Source organism: Haemaphysalis longicornis, unplaced genomic scaffold (assembly GCF_048455015.1).
Source record: "Haemaphysalis longicornis isolate Haplotype H1 unplaced genomic scaffold, Haemaphysalis longicornis Haplotype H1 scaffold_1, whole genome shotgun sequence".
Lineage (NCBI taxonomy): Eukaryota > Metazoa > Arthropoda > Arachnida > Ixodida > Ixodidae > Haemaphysalis > Haemaphysalis longicornis.
In genome coordinates, this window is record NW_027526203.1 from 273,080,050 (window position 1) to 273,101,927 (window position 21,878).

At 48.0% G+C, this 21,878-nt stretch overlaps 1 protein-coding gene across 6 annotated transcripts in view; it reads left to right on the forward strand.

Annotated features, from left to right (window-relative positions):
- The window catches only part of LOC144145926 (uncharacterized), a 53,071-nt gene that overhangs the window by 15,386 nt on the left and 15,807 nt on the right, over positions 1 to 21,878 (forward strand). For 5 of the 6 annotated variants that reach the window (XM_077677809.1, XM_077677791.1, XM_077677800.1 and 2 more), the window contains 3 exons: positions 5,822 to 6,030; positions 15,870 to 15,956; positions 17,637 to 18,317. In XM_077677809.1, coding sequence (XP_077533935.1) covers positions 5,822 to 6,030; positions 15,870 to 15,956; positions 17,637 to 18,317 — 977 coding nt within the window. The remainder of the gene's footprint in view (positions 1 to 5,821; positions 6,031 to 15,869; positions 15,957 to 17,636; positions 18,318 to 21,878) is intronic. The other variant, XM_077677825.1, reaches the window with a different exon arrangement.

Consider the following 21,878-nt stretch of genomic DNA (forward strand, 5'->3'; position numbering starts at 1 on the left):
CCGCAACATTCCGTTTCCTAAACTGTACGACTGGCGCTTCCTGCATGCACATAGCGATCTATTGGACCGCTTTCGACAGTGGCGACATCCCGACGTACTTTTGACCAATTTCTAAAAAAAAACGTCTGGACGTTGGACTCTGCTGGCTTTGAGGTACAACCTCTGGTTACCATTCAATTAGGCAATTAGAAGTGTTTTTATATGTGACTTTTTAAAATGCAAAAGTGTTATAAATCAACTGCACGCATTTTTTGTAAATATTAATTTGGGTTATTTTAGGTGGCTTCTAGGTGTAGTGTGCAGACGATCCCTGTATTTAATTGATGCTTCGCACCACGCTGGAAGTGCCGGTTCTACACTATAGCTGCTGACCTGCGCAGCACTGAAAGCGGGCTTTTCTGCCATAATGTGAAGCTGGCGTTGCGGCGGCTGGTGAAAATCAGACGTGCAACTAATGCTCCCTTTGGGAGCATATCAAGGAACTTGGAAGCATACCGAGGGAGCCTATCTAGACACTTTTTTATAGTGTGGCTTAATACGTGGGCGTGAAAGCACCGTTATCATATTTTTACCTTCGTACCTTTTCCCTCTTCTCTCCATTACCACGACTAGGAGCCTTGCATGGTCAGTCGCCCTTGTTAGGCCTAAGTTTAGGATTAATGTTTGGTAGCCCCAAATACCTGCCAAGCAACGTCAAACTCGTACGTCAAGCTGCGGCTACTGTTTGGCGACGTTAGACCTCAGAGCGTAATGTTAGGTCTAACGTCAGCCTGGTGCATACCCTCGTACTTATCCCCCCCCCCCCCTTGCTGCCGCGCCAGAAGTACGACTGGTGCTTCAGCAATGGTGGCGACGTTGATATGACTTCATCTTACATCTGCGAAATTCAGGGAGGTAGGGCCGAAGTGCTTTCTCACTAAACAAAAAAAAAAGTTCAGAAAATGCAGAAATCATAACCATATATGAGCGTGGAGGATTAAAAAACGGCAGCAGCGTGCTGGAAGTGAAGGTACTACCAGAATCCTTTAATGATTTCCATCAAAGGGCCCTACTACTACTTACTGGCTTCAAAGGAACTGTCAATGAACTGCCGACGACAGCGGCAGAGGCACCTGTTAAGCACTTGGTCCGAGCACCGAACCCGCCGCATATGTTTTCCTTGAATACTTTAAGGGTCCGTTTTCAATTTAAACGCGTTTCTTTGATCTCGCATTATGACTACGCGAATTCTTACTCTCCCATCTCGTTTCACATTGTTTCGCACAGCAGGCTAACCATTTTGCGCCGAAACGAAAAAATAGCAAGGAAAGGAAGGGATGAAGGAAAAAAATTCACGCATCTCCACGAAGTGAATCATGACAAGTGGGCGAAGCACTGGGGATCGTTCTTACCGTAAATCACCCGTGGCATTGCCCATTCGCGCATGTAAATGAGTAACAACGTGTGTGTACAGTATATTCAATTCCATCCATCCTAAACAGCGCTTGACAACACGACGACGAGGAAGAGGGGACACAAGACGGCGCTGGAACAAAAAAAAAAAAAAAAAGGGCCCGATGTAATACAAATATAGTTCAACAAAATCGACACCTGGGCTAGTTGGTATCCGTCCATCCTAAACAGCGCTTGACAACACGACGACGAAGAAGAGGGGACACAAGACGGCGCTGAAACAAAGAAAAGGGCCCGATGTAATAGAAATATAGTTCAACAAAATCGACAGCTGGGCTAGTTGGTATCCGTCCGTCTTGTGTCCCCTCTTCCTCGTCGTCGTGTTGTCAAGCGCTGTTTAGGATGGACGGATACCAACTAGCCCAGCTGTCGATTTTGTTGAACTATATTTCTATTACATAGGGCCCTTTTCTTTGTTCCAGCGCCGTCTTGTGTCCCCTGTTCCTCGTCGTCGTGTTGTCAAGCGCTGTTTAGGATGCACGGATACCAACTAGCCCAGCTGTCGATTTTGTTATACAATTCCAATCCAATCCGATACAGTTAATTTAATCCAATCCAATCCAATCCAATGCTCCTCGCCCCTAAAACAGAGTTACGGGCTAACGTACCACGTGATCATGATGAACTGTTCCAGGTGTGATGTCGTTTCGAAAATAGCCCCGGTGCGCACCGTCAGCCTATGACACGTATACACCCGGGGCAAAAGTTTACAAGACACGATTTCAGCATTCGAAGGTAATTTCCCCGTGGCCTCGTCGCTCCTGACACGCATTTGGTGATGATTTTCTGAAGCGTGATGCATCGCTTACGAGTGCTAACCAAGCGCTGAGCCTTCAGCGCTGAAATTAACTTGGAACGGCGAAGTCGCTTCCTGTAAACTTTTGACCCTGGGTGCACGCTGTTGTAGCGAATGCTCTCACCCTACAAAAAAAACAGTCGCTCGATCTCGCGCATGTGAATCAGCCGTTCGACTTGTCATCATCAGGCGGCAATCCAACTTGTGTGAATCGTTTATTGTCGATCATCGGGTATCTATTTTTAACTTGATGAACTTCTCAAAGCATGGGAAGAGCTACAGCGGGAACCAGCCAGCATAGAGTCCATACGCAGCAGCATCGGGAAATGATGGCAGCGTGTGCGTGAGCAATTCCTCCTCTTTCGGACACCTCTATTTTGCACATCGCTGTCAGCGTTTCTCCCCATTGAAAAGCTTCTGCCGCACGGAATGGAGATAGCAAACAAAGGGTGGCGTGAGTCACCCCATGCAGAATTTTCGACCTCAATTAAACCTCAGATCCAATTCCAAGCACTAAGCCTCAAATTCATCGGTTGACAGTTGAGGTCAAAACCTCCCACACATGCTGCAGCCTCTGACCTCACAACCCCATCTGACATTGAGAGGGCGGGGTTCATTTGAGCTTGAGGTCGATTTCACGAGGTCCGAACATCATTAGCTTGCCCAGAAACTTATCTTGGGGAAAAAGCTTCATAAAAAGATCGGAGATGGGAAGATGAGGTGGTGAAAACAAATCATGTGTGGGCGAGAATTTTGGCTGCGCACGCCACGGAAATTCCACTGGCAGATCAACAGAGGGTAGAATGGGTTCGTGATGGCTCCGATAAGTACGAACAGATCTCATCCTCACATGAATGGGGTGGAGAGGAAGGGAGGAAGCGGGGGGTGCGGGTACAGGGGTGTAAAGGTTGTGGTAGGGCAGAAAGCACAGAGCGTTGTGCTGTCTGTGCTTCCTTCATCGCGTAAGCGTTTCGCCGAAAAGGCGAATGGCTGTCCCATACGAGCATGTATAGCTTCTGCATATACTGTATTGGGAGACCACACGGGCTCTGAGGGCTCTGAGGTGGGACTGGAAGGCACTGCGATAGTGCCTTCCTGCATGATGGGCACGGCCGGGACAGCAGAGCAGAGGAGGGGCAGGGGCTTACTTCGGCCGTGTTGTGCCGGGTTGGTTGAGAGGGCAGTAGTTGGGCTCCGGGCACTATGAAGGCCGGGTGGAGCCGATCCCGGCGCGATGTCGGGTTTTGGCGCTGCCTAGCTCCGGGACGGAGGCGGGACCGGCTGTTCTACGGCGTCTGGTGCGACCAACTGGCTGCTTGTCCGAAAATGGCGCGCGTCAGTTGGCGATCCGCCACGTGGGCTATCTCAGAGTCGGCTCTGAGGCGGGCGCGCCGGGTAGGTAGTATGGTAGCATGAAAACCGTGGCCGAGTCGGCACGTGGGGCACACCTATGCTCTTGACATGGAGACGTGCCGAAAAAGTCCCTCGAGCAGGATGGGCAGAGGGGGCAGCTGCGCCGGCTTCAGTCAAACGTATGATCAGTGGCCGAAGGTGTTTCATCGTGTGCAGAACTGCACTTCCTGGCGATAGTGACGTTAAAGAACCACGTGGGTTCTGCAACCTGCGCAAAAATGTGGTTACTCTTCGCCTGCATCGGAAAAACAGCCACCGCCGCCGGGAATCACTCATGACATCGCGCTCAGCTGCACAACGCCCTAGACCGTATGCAACCCCGTCGCGTGAAGGTTCATCAAACCTTAGAGGCAAGAGGCGCGAATACACTGCATAAGTGTCTCTGTTGTGGGGCTCACTCCTCGGCGCCTTTCCTTCCGGGAAATCGCACGCGCATGCTGCCGATATGCATCTGCTGGATATCCTGCTTCCTCCTTAGAAACACTGCAAAAAATCATGCTTTTTTTGTCGCTCTAATGCGTGACAGTGGGCGCATGAAAATGTCAGCGCAATAGAAAGACAATCCACGTGCAAGAAACGTTAGCAACATATATGTGGCTCCACCACAGGAGCGCTGGTGTCCGCGGCTGTGCTACGTGCAATGCACGTTCAATAATATAACAATACTATTTATCCCATCGACACACAAGGTTCACTGCATAAAATTTCTCAGCACAGGGTGGTGTTTCATTACTACTAACATTGGGAAATCTGTTGTTATTTTGGCGGATTGCGCCTTCATGTGTCGTATACATATTTCCTCCTTTTTAATTATCTCTGCATCATGGTTGGGATTGGAAGGATAAGAATAGGATGGAGTGCATTCGGCAGGCATTCTCAGATAATGAATGGCGGCCTACCATTCCCCCGAAGAGGAGAGTGTATAACAGCTACATCTTACCGGTGCTCACCTACGGGGCAGAAACTTGGAGGCTCACGAATAGGGTTCAACTTAAATTGAAGAGAGAGAGAGAGAGAGAGAGAGAGAGAGAGAGAGAGAGAGAGAGAGAGAGAGAGAGAGAGAGAGAGAGAGAGAACATTTTTCAGCGAGCAATAGAGCGGAAGATGATAGGTGTAACGTTAAGGGGCAAGAAGAGAGCGAAGTGGGTCAGGGAAAAACGCGTGTTAAGGTCGCATTAGTAGAAATTAAGAAGGAGAAGTGAGCGTGGGCAGGGCATGGCATGCGAAGGCAAGATAACCGTTGGTCATGAAGGGAAGCAGAGTGGATGCCTAGAGGAGGCAAGTGTGGCAGTGGGCGGCAGAAAGTTAGGTGGGCAGATGAGATCAAGAAGTTTGCAGGGATAAATTAGTCGCAGTTAGCACAGTACCGGAATAATTTGAAATCTATGGAAGAGGCCTTTGCCCTGCAGTGGGAATAAATATGATGATGATAATGATGATGATGACGATGACGATGATGATGAGGCATATTTTGGTTTTGATTCGGCATCATGCTGTGGTTGCACCCGCCGCGGTGGCTCAGTGGCCAATGTGTTGTGCTGCTGAGCCCAAGGACGCGAGTTCGATCCCGTTTTTCTGGTGGAGGCAAAAAGCGAAAACGTCCGTGAACCGAACTTTCGGCGCACATTAAAGATTCCCATGTGGTCAAAATTAACCTGGAGCCGCCCAATACGGCGCGCCTTATAGCCTAGGCGTAGCCTGGGCGCATTAAAACCCAAATTTCAATTTTGTTGTACCGCACCATTAACTGTATATAGCCTCTGTTTTAGCACTTGAGCATGTACGCCAAAATTCACCAGTCGAACGTTTATCTCGTGCAATGCGAATAGTATTTTCTCCCCTCTTGCAGATCTCTTTCAAGCTCAAGTGCGTTCTGCGCGCCATATATAACCTCATTTTTTATTTGTGCATTCTTGTCAACAACAACAAAAATACCGTAATAAGCAGATGGGCAGATCAGCCTATACTAATGCTGCTGTAAATAATTCAAAGGTATAAATTTCAATTTTGAAACCTATTCCCCTTTAACCACTTGCCCCTATCAGCCTGTGCATGCTTTGCGCGCGTCATGACCGCGCTTTCATATTGCATGTCTTCCCCGTCGTACTCAGAGCCTAATAATGCCCGGGCTGATGTGTGCGCGTGTGTACGGTCGCGCAGCGAAGGTGTTCACGGTGGCGCTTCGCAAGGCCGTGGGCGGCGGCCTGGGCCTGGGCATCCTCAAGGACTGCGGCGGGCCGTGCGAAAGCGGCTTCGTGCGCGTGCACGAACTGTACCCGGGCCAACCGGCGCAGCTCTGCGGACGCCTACGTACGGGCGACGTCATCCTCAAAGTCAACGGCGTCCGCCTGCTCGGCAAAAGCACAGCGGTGCGTGTGAGCATTTGAATTCTGTTCACAGTGCTTTGGCGTACCACACGCAGTCGACTACCGTAAATACCGAGTCCAAGGGAACCGCAAAACACTTCGAATTAACCAAATTTCCTATTAAATAAAAAAGCACAAAAACAGCATTGTGATTATAGTCCGCAACACATCTCCCGTCTTGATTTTTTTCGGAATATCGACTGTCGAAGCCAGGCTTATTCGAGTGCAAGACACGGGCTACCCTGACAGTCGAGGCTTATCGCTGAAAGCGAAGCCTGAAGCGGCTACCGCACAAGTTGCTCACACGGCGCTGTGCCTAACAAAGAAAGCTGAGCACCACAAAAGAGAGATACCCTGAAGGGAGCCTCAAACGAAATGCCGCTTTATCGACCGTGCGCTGCCTCAGTTGCTATGGCGCCGACGTAGTGCAGAGCACGGCGGTGTTTTGGCGCTCAAAGTTTTGATTTTTATCGAAAAATGAGGGTCACCCCGATGGTTTTTATTCGAAATAACTTCAATTTAACTGATATAATGGGTTTTAGCTTCGAATTATCGAGCAATATCTTCCATTAAATTGCATGTAAAATTGCCGGGACCAGAACATCACTTCAAATTAACCGAAAATTCCAATTAAGCGAATTGAAGTTATCGAGAGTCGACTGTGTTTGGCATAGATTTTTCTTTCTTCGAACTTTTGGGGTTTTAACGCGCCGAAGCTACACCTGGGCTATGAGGCGCGCCGTAGTGGAGGACTCCGGATTACTTTTGAACAGCTGGGGATCTCGCCACACGGGTCTTCTCGCTTTTCGCCCACATTTGAAAAGCGGCCGCCGCGGCCGGATTCGTACCCGCGTCCTCGGACTCAGAAGCATAACTCTGAGCGGTTTATTAGGAATAGGGCCAGATCACACTCTTCAACGGACGCTCGGAGATGCGCGAACGTTTAAATGAGAAAGTCGCGAAGTGTGACGAGCTGTGATACAAAAGTAACGCTGCGGCAGCATTAGATAAGGTTTTCTTATCGAGCACGTGTGTTTGAGCAAAGCGTGAGAAACACGGATGTCCGACTCGGTGTGCTCGCAGCTAGTGGGCGCTGAAAAGCCACGAGGATGGTTGGATCGGGCTTCTTTTTTTCTGTAACGTTGTTTCAGTATGGCCTCAGCGTGTCTGACACGCCCCCCTATGTTCCAAAGTCAAATTTTCTGCGTGTGGGACGAACCCTACTCACGTTTTATTGGATTTTGCGTGCATTCTCTAAAGCGCGATAGAAATAGCATTTAAGTTTGTGTGGTTACTTCTAGCAAATGTAATCTCCACAACTATGGAATCGAAACGTTCAACATGTAATTTGCAGATTAATATTCGTAATTACCCTCCGCGGTGGCTCAGTGGCTAAGGCGTTGTGCTGCTGAGCACGAGGTCGCGGGGTCGATTCCCGGCCGCGGCGGCGGCTTTTCTGATGGAGGCGAAAATAAAAAACGCCCGTGTGTACGAGGTTTAGGCGCACGTTAAATATCCCCAGGTGGTCAAAATTATTCCGGAGCCCTCCACTACGGCGCGCCTCATCGCCTGCGTTGCGTCGGCGCGTTAAACCCTACAATCAATCAAATACTCATAATTACTGATGACTAATAGATAATGAAGCCTCATTTCTGTAGCTAAAAGGTAGGAGACAAATCTTGTTCTGCTACGGGATAAGTTTCTGAGAGCGCCAGTCAGCAACAACATGGACTCGCGTCTCAGCAGCGCGCGGGTGCGCGGTTGACCTCTGTTGCACTCTTACACCCGAGGGCCTTTCTCACAGCCCCCATGAGTGACCAGACATCACGATAACACGAGCAAAATAGTCCAATGACAAGACCTAGTGACATGTCACATTTGACTAAAAAATGTGACGTGCATTGTGAAATTTTGTATTACCTGATGTCACAACACATACCACGTTTCTGCATTAAAATCGCACGCCCGCAGTCGTTATTCATCAAATTTGCTCTCCTGCATGCAGTGAATGACAGTACATTAACAGATACACACACAAATGATTTAGAGTTGAGATGATCATGAGGGGTCACCTGGATGACCATGACCAGGCCCACGCCCGAATACCTGCCTTCTGGGTTGCCGCTGATAGGTGCACCAGTCTTCAGCGGAGAATAATACCAATTCGTTTTCTGATTTACAGATGTGGCAGCGTGGGGACGAAACTATACAAAACTATGACTCGTCTCAAAATCGTCTTTAGTTTTATTGTTCGTACGCAATACTGGAGGAGGTCCCGAAGTTACACGAACCGTCCGGGGCACCTCCCATAAAAATATATCAAACTGTTACACGAGAAATGCAGCGAAAATTATACGTTAAATAAATAAAGCAACATGATGCAAAGCAGACGGGAACCAGCAAGCTCACGATACTGCCAGGTAGTGCTTACTCACAACACCTCCCTTGGCTCCCCGCTCCACTGAAATGGCACCTCTGTTCAGACAAATTACGGCAAGAAAGTCGCAAACGCCTTGACGAGACTACGCCCTCGGGGTTCCTGCCTGGTGACAATCCCTCAAGAGGCAAGAACAAATCTTTATTGATAAGACGTATGCAAACGCAGCCTACACACGAGACATCATATGGCTCAGTAGAGCTACGTCCTCTATATCGGCACCCACGTGACCTTTTGCAGAGAGCAGGTAGGGCAGCATTTCTACGATTTAATTTGGCACTGCACAAGCTTCAGCAGGGGCAGGGCTGCCTTACTCGAGAAATGGCAAGCCCTGAGCTAAATGCCCATCTTGGATTAGCCCGCAGCCAGCCATTTTTGCTCGGGGAAATTGGCCGCTACTCGCTGAAAAGCGGTCTCTTAAGAACAGCATGAGGCGAGCTTGATGAACCCCCCCCCCCTACAAGATGGCATCCATGGCTGAAGGCACGAAGACCTGCCACCCAAGTATTCCCTTCGTATAATCCTTAACCCTCCTTGGGCTACGAGTCTCCTTATTGAATAAAGACAACCAATTTCGTCAACGAAGTGACAGCAGTGACAATGGTTGCTCAGATTCAGCTCCTTGGCCAACCTGCGCTGATAAACCGACTACAAAGGCGGTTTTGACAAAGGGACGTTTACTAGATCGGAGGCAACATTGATATAGCGCATCCGAACGGGCTCAGCGAATACCCCAGCATGGCTAGTCAAGGTTGGCCTCGTGCGATCATCTCTGTGTTCGTCATATGCAGTGATAGGGGATATACACCACTACGTAATGTGTTGCCCAGAGCATGATGTCGAGCGGACTGCAATGCTCACAGCGATTCGAAAGCTGGCAGCCCCACACAGCACTCTGGACCACATCGTCTTTCCAAGGGGACATTGGATGCTGCGCAGAGACGTGTCGCGCCTCCTACTAAGCTTCCTTAAGGAGACGGAACTGGCAAACTCGGGGTGAAAGGACTCTACCGTTGAATAATTGAATAATTAGGAGGAGCTTGGGCGGAGAAATTTCCGGCATATCCAGCCAGGCCAACCCCGCCTGATCCCACACAACAACCACCACCACCACCACCACACAGAGGAACGCAGGTTTTTTGCCAACTGCAAGGCGGATTCACGATATCCTGACCTTTTATCATAGTATATATATATTATGGGTGCCTTGAACCCAGCAAAAACTGCGCGTACATTTGTACGTCACGACACTTGGTTACTGTCATCACAAGCATGACCTACAGGGAATAGAGACCTAGGAGCGAATAGGGAATAGAATACCGTCCCTCGAGTTGACATGTCATTCCGCTCCAATTTGTAATGTAAAAGAAGCGGTATGGTGGGAGGCGGCATAACCAGGCGTCTCCTCAACAGGAACAGTGACCTGCTCGTCACGTTGGCGGAGTGGATTGAGAAGGAATGCGTGTGTGTGTGAATACGCCCATCGCTTGTAATCCTATTTTGTGTCGTACATCCTCCAAAGTAGGAGTTAGCCCTACATCTAGGAAAATCCTTTATGTCGACGATGGCGATGAAAGACATTTTTCAGATTTAGCATCCTGGCCAATGTATTGCCCCGAATACGTCGGCGTCGACGAAGACGGTGCCGACGGGAGGCTCAGACCGCAAAGTGGAAGTCGTGCACGGTACCCTACCACATAGAGCTCTCATTATAAAGCTATCGGCTCAGATTCGACTCCGTGCCTTATCGGTCCCGGAACCATGAGCGCTATCACTGCGTTATCGGTAAACAACAGAACGGTGAAAGAACATCCACAGACTGTTGTGGCGCCTGCTGTTCTTGATTCGCCAGAGTATTGCGAAACCCTGGAAGTCGCAGGTCCTGGATGTGTTTGCGAGGAATTGAGCTCCGTGATAAGTGGCATACTCACAATTTCCCAAGTAGTACAGTGCAGTTTGTTCTTCTGCGTAAGTAGTTTATCTAGAATAGTAATGCAAAGAAGAAAAATTATAACCCGCAGTGCTGGTTTAAGTTTTCACCGGAGCTTGAACCTGCTTCTCGTGGATTAAAACCCGGGGATTTTCCTCCACGGCACCAGCGCCAAAAATCAAGCTATATACCGTAAAGTTTCGATAGAACACCCTCCCCCGAGACATCGCCCACCTCACTTTAGGGGTGAAAAATTCATTTTACTAAAAAACCCCAAGATCGCCCACCCCCTAAAGTCGCGCCAGCTTCGACACCCTCGAAAGTCCTGGGAGCACCCTTCACGAAAATGTCCAGCGGCCGCGATCATCGCTGATGTCTCGATTTTGAATAAAAGAGGCACAACCTGTCCGATTTCTTTACTCCATATCTCCGCAGTTTTGGCTGGCGGTGCGGCCACTTTTGTGTAGTTTTTGCACCTGACTCGAAAGTTCGCCCATTCCATATTTTTTGCTTGATATCTCTGTAGTTTGGGTGGACGTTTTTTCGGAACTCTAACGTAATGAGGCTGTCTCAGCGATGCAATGTATGGCGCCAGAGTATCCGAATGACGACAGCCGACAGCGTGCCACTGGGAATACCGGCTTCGACTGCTTCATACGAGATTTGGCTATTGGCGTCGGCACACGCGAGACGGTATGGTGATGGCAGTGGGGTGGTGGTCAGTGACCCAAATCATCCCGTCTGGAAGCGCCATAAGTTTACAAAATGCAAAAAAAAAAACATTATTCCCTGACTTCGAAATCACACACACACATTGGCTGGAAGGAAGAATGCACCACAATTCATTTCCTATTAAGAGCGGTTAACACGAGCGGTATAGGTCTGGACTACTGCAAAACGGATCCCTTATCCAAGAGACCTGAAGACTCGCTGCACGGTGCCCACTAAAGAACTCTAATCTACATTTCCTCCATTGCCTACCTATCCGCTACCGCTCTCAAGCCTATTGCCTTCCTTTTATCACTAAACGGTTTACAGTAACATCTAGTTAAAGCTACCAGCATTAGCCACCAGCATTAGCCACCAGCATTAGCCACTAGCCCCCGGTTACCAGCATTATCCGGGCATTATTGAAGACACAGCCGTTTTTTTCTCATCATGCACTGCTATCATTGTATTTCGCTTTCATTCATAGTCATAGAGCAGCTGCAAACCGAATCATTCGATTAATTATGGGGTTTAACGCGCCGACGCTATTGGCGGTGAGATGTTTTATGGCGCCCCCTGGCTCTGACGTCAGCTTAGGGACGCGCGCGACTGTCGTCTGCTACACTCCGCTCGTGAGGGGCAGCAGCGCCTGTGCTAGAAGCGCCCGCTTTGATACTTTATTGCATTGAAAAGCGTATTTCCAGTAATTCAGTTATTTTGCCAGCTTCTCACAGCTATGAATAATTTCAAGCTGTATCCCCCACGAGTTTACAACACACTATGCGAGAGAGAACATTTTTTTTTTTCAGTGCATCGGTCAGAAAATCATGTGTAACTCATCCTTTCTAGCTTATTCGCGAGGTTCAGCGCTCAGAGCTCTTCGATAAATATTCAAAATGCGTAGGCTTCTCTACAGTATTTTTGAGACGCTCTTATGAAGACTCAACAGTCTGATGCTACGTAGCAAGCAGCGGGCCCCTACACACCCATCGCACAGCAGAAAATAAAGCGGCTGTCTTCTATTTCTCTCGTTGCTGTTGACTTGTATCAGTGAATGTTTTTTTTTTGTGCCCAACGCATTAATTTTTCTGCACCGTCACAAGCGTCTTATCAGTAGGTTTGGGGGTGTTTGGGAGGCTCACATAGATCGTGGGGATATTTTCTTCAGGCTGTATGGCATACATTCCCTTCTTCACAAATTGGCTTTAGTTATGGCTGTGTGCAAAAAGGAGTATATCCACAGCGTGCGTTGTTTATTTACATGCAAATGCAATGAGAAGGTTTATGCTACTCCAGCGGACGCGGCCCAGGCAACGTTGTCCAGAGTACTCGAAGGTGGCTTTTTTTGCTCCGAATTTATATCGTAACCATCGTTATCATAACTTACTGACTCTCAACCCGAACGATTAGGACATGATCACGGTGTTGAAGGGTTGGTATACTCGCTAAAGAACGCAACAAATAGTATACGTGTATATATTACAAGAATCGAAACCGATGAATATTTCCAAGCAGCTCTTTATTTTGTTCCAACCCTTCCAGGCGTAAAGAAATCCTGGTCTACCCAGGATGGCGTTTTAGGAATGGAAGAAAATTGCTCTTACTCTCTGGTCCTGGACTGAGGACCCGGTCCACTAATCAGCTCGATTTTAGTGTACATAAAGTTTCTCCTCCTCCTTATCCTCCTCCTCCTCTTGAGTACAGCTTTCCTATAACGCATATCTGAATATTGGGAAGATATGGCTGTGTTAAATATACTGAAATATCCCTGCAGGCCTGAACAAACATAGTGTTACTGTATCTTTACCGTACACGTGACTCATTTTGATCAATAAACATGAATACTGGTTAGAAGCCTGGTGTAACTCAACCTACGGTTTTCGCAGCCCATAGTGCATATCGGCATATTTCATGCCACGAAAATGTAAAGTGATGTGATACAATACATTCGAGCAGTCGGCAAAGTTGCAAAAACTGTTTTACCTTGCATATAATTATCGGGAATCGTAATGCCTTCTGACGAAGTCGACAGCGCCGAAAGCCTGGATTTTGTTTTGGTCTTGTACTTTCGCTGTTGTCAGTTGCTATCAGCTGGTTGTCCCTTTATTCGAAAGATTGCTTAATAAAGAAGCTGGTGCGTAGCTCAGACACCTCGCGCTTTACAGAGGGCCGGTTTCGAAAGGAATGGGGCGACGCCGGCAATGCTTACTTCCGTAGCAGTACCCAAAACTATACACTAACTCACGCTTGAGCTAGTGCATGCGATTTTAAGTCTATTATAATGATAAAAAGTTACGCACACGCAAAATCTGGTGCGGACAAGCACCAGACGTCGACCTCGCGCAAAGAAACAGCAGGGAGAGCGAGCCCGAGTGTAGCAGACGACAAATGCGAGAATCCCTAAGCCGACGTCACGGAGGCGCGATTCGCAGCGCCGCCCGTGGTCGCGCTCACCGCCAATACAGGAGATGATGCGCGCCGTAGTAGGGGGCTCCGGATTAATTTTGACCAACTGGGAATCTTTAACGTGTGCCGAAATCTCGAACACACGGGTGTTTTCGCTTTTCGCCTCCATCAGAAAAGCGGCCGCCGCGGTCGGAAATCGAACCCGCGTCCTTGGGCTCAAACCTAATCTTTAACAGAATACACGGGGGGAAGGAAGGGGGGGGGGCATTGTTCACCGGCGCCTTATCATCCATCATGCGGTTTCGATGCTTGTTTGGTGGTTTCTTTCTCCACAGGAATACTGAGCTCTGTGCAGCACGTTTGATTAGCGCGACGCATGCGTTCGGCGTCTTGTGCGAGAACTGCTGGATCCTGCCTGGGTGTTTTTGGTTACGGCACAAAATTTTCCAACCGACGAGAGGCTAACAGCTTCACCGTAAAACGGCGAACGCCGCCGGGGCGCCGCAGCGCCGGCAGAACAGCAGTTAGTCGGCGATCTAGCTCTGCTGGATACACGGCCGGGGAAAGTATTCTTTCCTCCATGGTAGAGTGAACTGGAATATGTGGGGTCTAGGCGGGCGAAGTTTGTCGGCGAAGTTCGCTCCATGTGGGTCGGGCTTTATACGGTGTCTGTTTACCTAATCTCAGCACTCAGTGGTTGTGTAGCCATTGTGCAAACTTGCGCGCGCACGTCGACAGGACGCTTGCGTTTCCCCCTCTTGTTTACCCCCTCCTCCTCACCCGTGCTCCAGGCATGTGCTATCACAGTGATATTATTCCATGGCACTATTTTCCTACTTATGCCTTCGGCACTGCATCGTCCGAATTTGCACTCTCGAGAATGTAATTGTTTGCCCATTGTTTGCCTACAGCGCAATGTTTCGAAATACTCTTTCCGCAAAAGAGCTTCGCGTTCTCGTTCTTAGTCCCAATCCCTACAATTTCTAACGTGAGCTATTAGCCGAACTGGTGCGGAACCCTCACCTATCACAGTTCCGGCATAGGTGTTATGTTCTGAGGTTGCAACAAGAAGTTCATTTGATTCGGTTCTGATTAAACAGAAAAAAAAATCAGGATTAAGGCCTCTTATATTTGTTCTCTTTAAAAAAAATGACACTACCTTGCATGGGTGCTTGGCCGCCGTTACCGCTGTCGTTTTTGTCGACAGACATGCTTGTAATCATACATCTCAGGTTTCCTTATTCCGGGCTACACTTCTGTATGCTGTCTGCAATCGCTTGGCGTTCCATTTTGCTAACCAACGAAGTGGCGCCATGATACGTGTCGCGTGCGGTGGGCTGGCGCCGGTAAGATAGAGGGCTACAGTAAGTGGAGAAATTTTGTTTCCAGTGGAGCAAGACGGCAGAAAGATGCGTGGGAAAACAAAAGACGTTCGACCGTGTCCCGGTGTCTGCTTTTCGCTACGGCCGTTAATTGTTTTACGGAGACTCCAATATGCCGGTAATTTGTACAATGCTCGGACCTTGCGCTGACAGTGCCGAGGCTTATCCTCCGTTTCATGTCGTGAATGCGCAGGAAGATATACTAGTCTACTTGAAGCACCGCATTTATGTTTTCTAAGTTACACTCAGAAGGGCCGTCCTGCTTAGGCAAAGTTATAGAAATTTTCGCTTCCCTTCGCGCAACGAAGCTGCGCCTACATGTGCTATGAGGGGACGCCGTATAGTGGAGGCCCACGGCGACCTTGGGATCTTTGAAGTGCGCCGAAATCTCGATACGCTGGTTTTTGTTTTTCGCCGCCATCAGAAAAACGGCCACCGCGACAAGGATCGAACTTCCGTTCTCGAGCTCAGCAGCACAGCGCTTTAGCCAGTGAACTACCGCGGCGGGTAAAAAAAGGTATCGCATTGAAGAAATTCTACCCTGGATGATCTATACAGGCTTGTGATGTTAAAGTTCCATCCAGATTGTACGAATAAGTCCTGATATTTTTTTTTTTTTTTAGGTAGCGTGGAATAACCTATAGACTGTGACTTGAAGCTACAGTTGAAATTTTTAAAAATTTGTCGCGGTTCAACGGTGGCCGAATTGTTGTGCTACTGTGCGCGAGGTTTGGAGTTCGATTTCCAGTAATGGCGGATGTTTGTGCGATGCAGTCGAAATACAAAAAAGCGCCCGTGCTCACGATATCTTGGGGCACGCCGAAAAATCGCGCCTCATCTCAACTAATGTTCAAAATTTCCCAACAGCTGGCCTCGGACGAAGTTGTACCCTCGGTGTTGAAATCACAGTCTGAGATCGTTTTTTTTCTTATTTTTACTCGATGTTTAGGACTCATTATTCACTTTTGATTGCTTCCAGCAAGCCCTAGAGATACTGAGAGCCGCATCTGGCCTTGTGACCCTTACCGTCTACCGGCAGCACTGCGACCAAAATCGGAACGTATCAGTGAGTTGAGTTCAACTACCATTTTTATGAAAGGGATACCGTTTGTGAGTGGGAACTTTACTTTGTAAGGATCTTGCCAAGAGTTGTTGACCTGGAGTGTTCTTGACCTGGCGCCCAGAATACTTTCGCATTGCCGAGCATTTGTAACTCTGTGCGCCTGCGACAGTTGAGGCTGCGGTGGCTACCTGCGCAGAATCGTCAAATACTATTTTCTACTGCTTGGCGAAGTGAAAGTTGCGTTTTTCATATCAATAATTATCGGAGCGTTTAGTTTTTTTATGGCATAAATTTGGCCCTTGCTCATTCGTACTCGCTATTGTGCCGTACATGGACAAGACGCGAACACGTTTAAAACTGTCTGTCTTCTCCAAGCGCAAGATACAATAACGAGTTCGCATTTCAAGTGTACCTGGATACACTATGGCTGAAATGAGCATCCTACATTGATTTGCAGCATATATGCCCAAGCAAATCGCGCTCCCACTGTTTGCCAGTATAACAGTTTACATAAACTATTCTTTTGAAGCCGCACTTTTTTTTTTTTTTCATTTAAGTGTTGGCGGACGTGGAGATGTGCACGTTGTGAACGAACAAAGGAGCTACGTTGCAGATAATAAAATTCGGGGGAGCAGAACAGACAGACGCAGCGCAGTATAATCTGAACGTGAAATGCTTGGCATTGAATAGTGCCATCTTTTTAACGACAAGCTTTTCTTCGCTAATACCCTCAAATGTCGGTTACTTTGTCGTAAGTATGTCTCGTGCACGGAAAGCGGAGTCATGGTCCCGCTTAGCTTGTCGAAAAACAAAATTATCAGCGAGTAAGAGTCGTCGTGAACGCAGCCATTTGGTCCGAATTTTTTTCTGCTAAATGCTTCTTACTTGAACACTTCGGAAGAATTCGATCAAAATGATATGTTGTTCGATAGAGCTATCACTTCGACCTAACTGTGCGTAAAAAAGCACCTTGTCGCTTATTGCAGTGAACTTCCCAAGATAGCTGTTTGTTTGAGAGCTTTTAGCTTTATAATGACCCCTGTCATATTTGTTAATGGTTTTCAGGCTGACAAAAGAAAAAGTACAAAGGTAATCTGCACTCACACATTCACGGCAAAGGCTATTCTTGGCTGCTGGTAAAACAAAAACCGGTGGTCTGTTGCACGAAAAATTGTGCTGCCAACGTTCGCTTATGCTGCAACAAACAAGAGTAATACGGCTAATAACTTAGAATAAAGAAGAAACCAGCTGTATTCGCTTTTCTTCGAGCTAACGTGAGAAAGAACAAAAGTCGATTTAAACAGACAAAGCCGCTGGTGAACTCTGCAGGCTACCTGTATACACTGGAAGCTATCAGTGGATAGTGCACACCCACCCCCGGCCGCGCGCGGCTCACTGACTAAGGTGCTTGGATAGGGTCGAACTATAGTTCGAAAACACTGCAAAGACAACACATCTGTGACTGTGAAAGGTTGCCGCGAGCGCCGCTTGCCAGCAAACTTCGGGCGATTTCCCGTCGGGCTACTATTTCACAACGCAGACCGGCTTCCACACGACCTTTCTTTGTTGCGTATTTTCTGTAACCGTCATCTCCCCGTTCTTTCATTCGGCGGTTTCAAAGCTGACTCGTTTCAGTCACAGCCTTTTTTGGCTTGTTTACAGCGTGCGCGATGTTTATTCCAGGCGAGCGAGGACGAGTTGAGTCAGTGCCGACGGACAGAGCCCGAGGCCGTTTCAACAAAGGGACACCGCGAGTCGACGTTCGCGGGACCTCCCCGATCCTCCTTGTCCTCCCACGGCTCGAGCGAACGCAGTGACTCGACGGCTGCCCTGTCGCAGCCGGAGTGTCCTCTGGACGGGACACCCCAGCTTGCCTGCCCGCTGCCGAGGCCAAAACTACGCGACAGCCAAGATCGGGAAGGAGTAACACGCGTCGGGCAGTCTTTGCACTGTGACTTCGACGTGGTGACCGACGGCCGTGTATTTGGTGGCCTGTACGATGGTGTTCCCGGGGAGAAGAGTCCTTCGCGCGATGGCCGACCTTCTGACCCGTCGGCAACAGCGCCAACCGCTCAGTGCCGACGGCACAAATCCGTGGGTGCCCTTGTGTCTGCCGCGCACGACGGGACCGTCTGCGAAGACGGGCACAACGGCCTCATGAGGCACAGCTCGTCGAACGTAGTGCGATCGTGCTTTAACAACGCCATGTTTGCGGCTGACTGCGGAGAGGACGATGCCGGTCTTGCGCGCTGGCGAGACACAGTGCTTACAGAGGAGTCGGACGATTCACGCGAGCCTCAACTCAACCGAGTAAGGGTCGTGGAGCCTGCAAAAGAAAGTTCCGGCTCGGCTTCCTCGATAGAGGTGCGTAGTTAAACCTACCTTTGTACAAAAAAAAAAAAAAAAAAAAAACGAGAGCAACAGGCCAGCTTTGGTCTCGCCATTCAGCGCCGTATACCATAACTCGTAGTGTGATCAAGGATGAGAGGTACCACGGAGGAGCTATTCTACAGTCGTCTATTGAAGAACGTAACTTTGGCAACTGGCATGCATACTTTAGATTTAGAAGTAATTGAAAACAAACGATAACCAAGGCCATCATAGCACTGCTCTGAAAGGGTAAACGGCATACACGAGTTATATACTTGAAACAAGGATGTTCTACGGGATAACAGCGCTTGGCTCGTCTTAGCAAGGACCGAGATTAATTAGTCAGGGCTCTTCTTGGAGGGGGTAGCGCTTTCCTAAAGACGCGGTTCTAGCGTGAGCTCATTGAGTATCTGCGGTCGTTACTAGACGCCCGCAGCTGTCAGGGCCCTTTGCCGCGCTTATCAACCGTGCTAATCAGGCATCCGCGGAAACCTGTAATCACCGCTAACCGGAAACGACGGTGGCGGCACCGATAAGCATATGCTTGCCGCCTGCTCGAATCTGACGTAAAAAAAACAGCAGCGATAAGTTAGGACACGGCTGTCTAAAACCAATGTAATGCCAACATCATCAACGAAAACGAACTCAAATGTGCCTGTATTAGAAATTAAAACCAGTAAATAGCGTAAAATTACACGAAATTTCGAATTACGCGCGACTGGACTAAAATTCGGTTCGCTCCACAGCATATCCTCAAGTAGCCAAGGATGGCGCAGTTTTCGTCCAGGAACAAAGTTTGTTGGAGCGAACTTGTGCTCCGCGAATAGCTCAAAGAATTCAGAAAAAGGCGAAGGAGCAGTCAGCAAGGTGACGTGCGCAGGCGAGTGTCGGGGAAGGGAATGCCGCGGCGTCTGCCCTGAGAGCATTTATCTTTCCGCGTGATTGTTTCTGGAACAGTCGAATTCGAGAACACTGGAGATGAAAGAAGACTATTCTAGTCTAGTGACGATCAAATAAGATAGCCCGTGCGGCATAGAAAACAAAGAGAAGGGGACACTTCGCTTCGAAACCAGACGAGACAGCTGGGCGCGGCCATATGCTGGCAACAAAACACATAAGTAAACATAACAAAAGGCACGGTTCGCTGCAATATAATGCAAGCATGGCGCTGGGAATTGCTCAGTGCCGCAGCGCATGTCACATTATGGACACAGATTGTATGCATGGTATGGTATTGGCCGATTTTTCTTCTTTGGAAGTATGGATTGGCCACTTGAGTATATTGCGGTGCAGCTCAGCCAGCAGCTCAGAAGCTCAGCCAGTCTTATACCTTTGCTACACGTTTGTTTGTAACGACGGCCAAGTCAAATTGAATTCGAAATTCTAAATGTCATTCAAACTGCAAGGAGTCTTCACGGCAATTTTTAATGGCAGCTGAAAAGCGCAGCGTTCACAAGGCATATTTCGTTGTCGCCACTGCTGCGAAACTTTGCTGTCGTCACTTAACAAAAAAAGTGGGGGATTTTGGGGTGCCAGAGAGCTTGTAGCAAAGGTGGTTACAATTATGAATATAGGTATAGCTATATTTGCATTTGCTAAATTGTAATTACTTTTCAGGATTTGGCTGTGCAGCTGGAAACAAACTTTGTTGTCCTCTGGACACAGGCGTCTCCGTTGCTCTTGTTTTTTCTCGTTTTTTTTTTTTCATTTCTCTTTGTATTTCTGGCGTTCAGTTTGAAATTACGTTTAGACCTGGCTGATTTTAAGAATGTAAACATACTTGCAATTTTTTTTTCTGTAATTGCAGTGTTAGGACGCTGTGCACGAGGGTATGAATGTTTGCGTTTCAAGGAAATTTGATCGCCTCAAAGGTCTTTCGCGGTGCACCTTCAACTTGAACTGCATTGCAACGAAATGTCCTTGAGAAACGTCCTGTAGCAGCTTAACAGTTACATTTGGGACGAATGACATTGGGTTCAGAGGCCTTTCAAATTCCCTTGTAGCAGGGGTGTGAAGTTGAGGTTCCAGAATTCGGTTCAGCGTCGGGGACGTTGTCTGTCCGCAAGAAACAAGTCCGCAGCTGTCGTTATCATTGCGAAAGGGCAAGAGTAACCATATGGGTGAGTAAGCATATGGACACAATGCGCCAATATTTCAGAAGTACTTATTATGAGGGAGGAAGGAGGGGGGGGGGGGGGGGGGTCGGGTTGCAGCTTTCGCTGGACTAATAATGTGCTTGTCAGTATTTGCCGTCCTCTTTTTTGTTTGATATGTGTCAGCTCATCATCAACTCCGGCTTCTTTTTAACAAAAATGACAACCCCATGTGAATTGGCGGCTCCGTAACATTGCTGGAGATTTCTCTTTACAACAACCGAATAAGGTAAACTTTAAAGATGTGTTAATTAGTTTCATAGAGCCCAGCATACCATCAGCAGCGGTAGTTAATTAAACATTTTTCATTGCAGGTTGCCAAAGAGGCTTCTTGTTTCTGCCGTTGATTTGTAGTAAAAAAAGTGTAAAACCGTGGCTTGGCGTTGCTCACGACGAAGCAATTAAAATACCGCTTACCGTTTAAAGCAGCTGATGCTAATGATCAACGCAAGGTAGGTTACTCGCTCGTAACGGTTAGACTGCCTCATTAACAACAGTGGAGAGAGTTATATTGCCGTAAACCAGCCATATCCCAGAAGTATTGCGTGAAAATAGAGTAATTTGAATATACCAACAATGAAAAAGACGTCATATATACCCGGCGATGCCCGGGTGGGCCACCATACTAATGATTCATTCAGTGATTTCTTACACGTAACACGTGTTCAATAGTTTGTCATAATTGGGTAGCTCACCGTGAACTTGTACACAATTAGGAACTCAATACATGGGCTCCAACCGGAGGCGTGTGGTAATGGGAAGAGGCTTGAACGCGTGTTTTATTGTAACCCTCCTGAAACAAATTGTACCAAGATGGTGCGCTCAAACGACTACTTACCCATGAAAGTGTTACCTCAGCAGGTCTGACCGATATTCACCAGTCGCAGTTTTATGACAAATAACATGGACTTCTATACGGGAGGTGCGTGGTTCAAGTCCCAACATACAGCGAGCACTATGCGAACCCGGGAAAATTGAACTGAATTCCACGTTCAGAGGTGTGTAAGTTAAAAAATCCCGCTGGGCTCGTTACACTCGTTAGGTGTTAGGAAAAAAACCCTGAAAATGGTTTTTGGACAACTGTATGTTGTTGTTGTTGAACATGTCTATTTCACATTTTTATGTTAATACAAGGCTGCTGTGAAATAATGTGAAAAAGAAGAGTGGTAAAAATCAAAATACAACGAAGGTAAACGTTCTCTCGTTTGATCACTGGCTTCAGCCGTGACAGGCTAGTAGTTCTGGCAGTGTGTTCGCGCCGGGAACCGCTGGCAGGAGCTTCTGCGTCACCTGCATAAGTTACCTGTACTATGAAAAGCAGTTCAATACATGAACTGCCGGGCGATAAAAAAGCAAAATATCTGAAAAATTGTTTCAGCGCTTTGCACACTCTCTCTCTCTC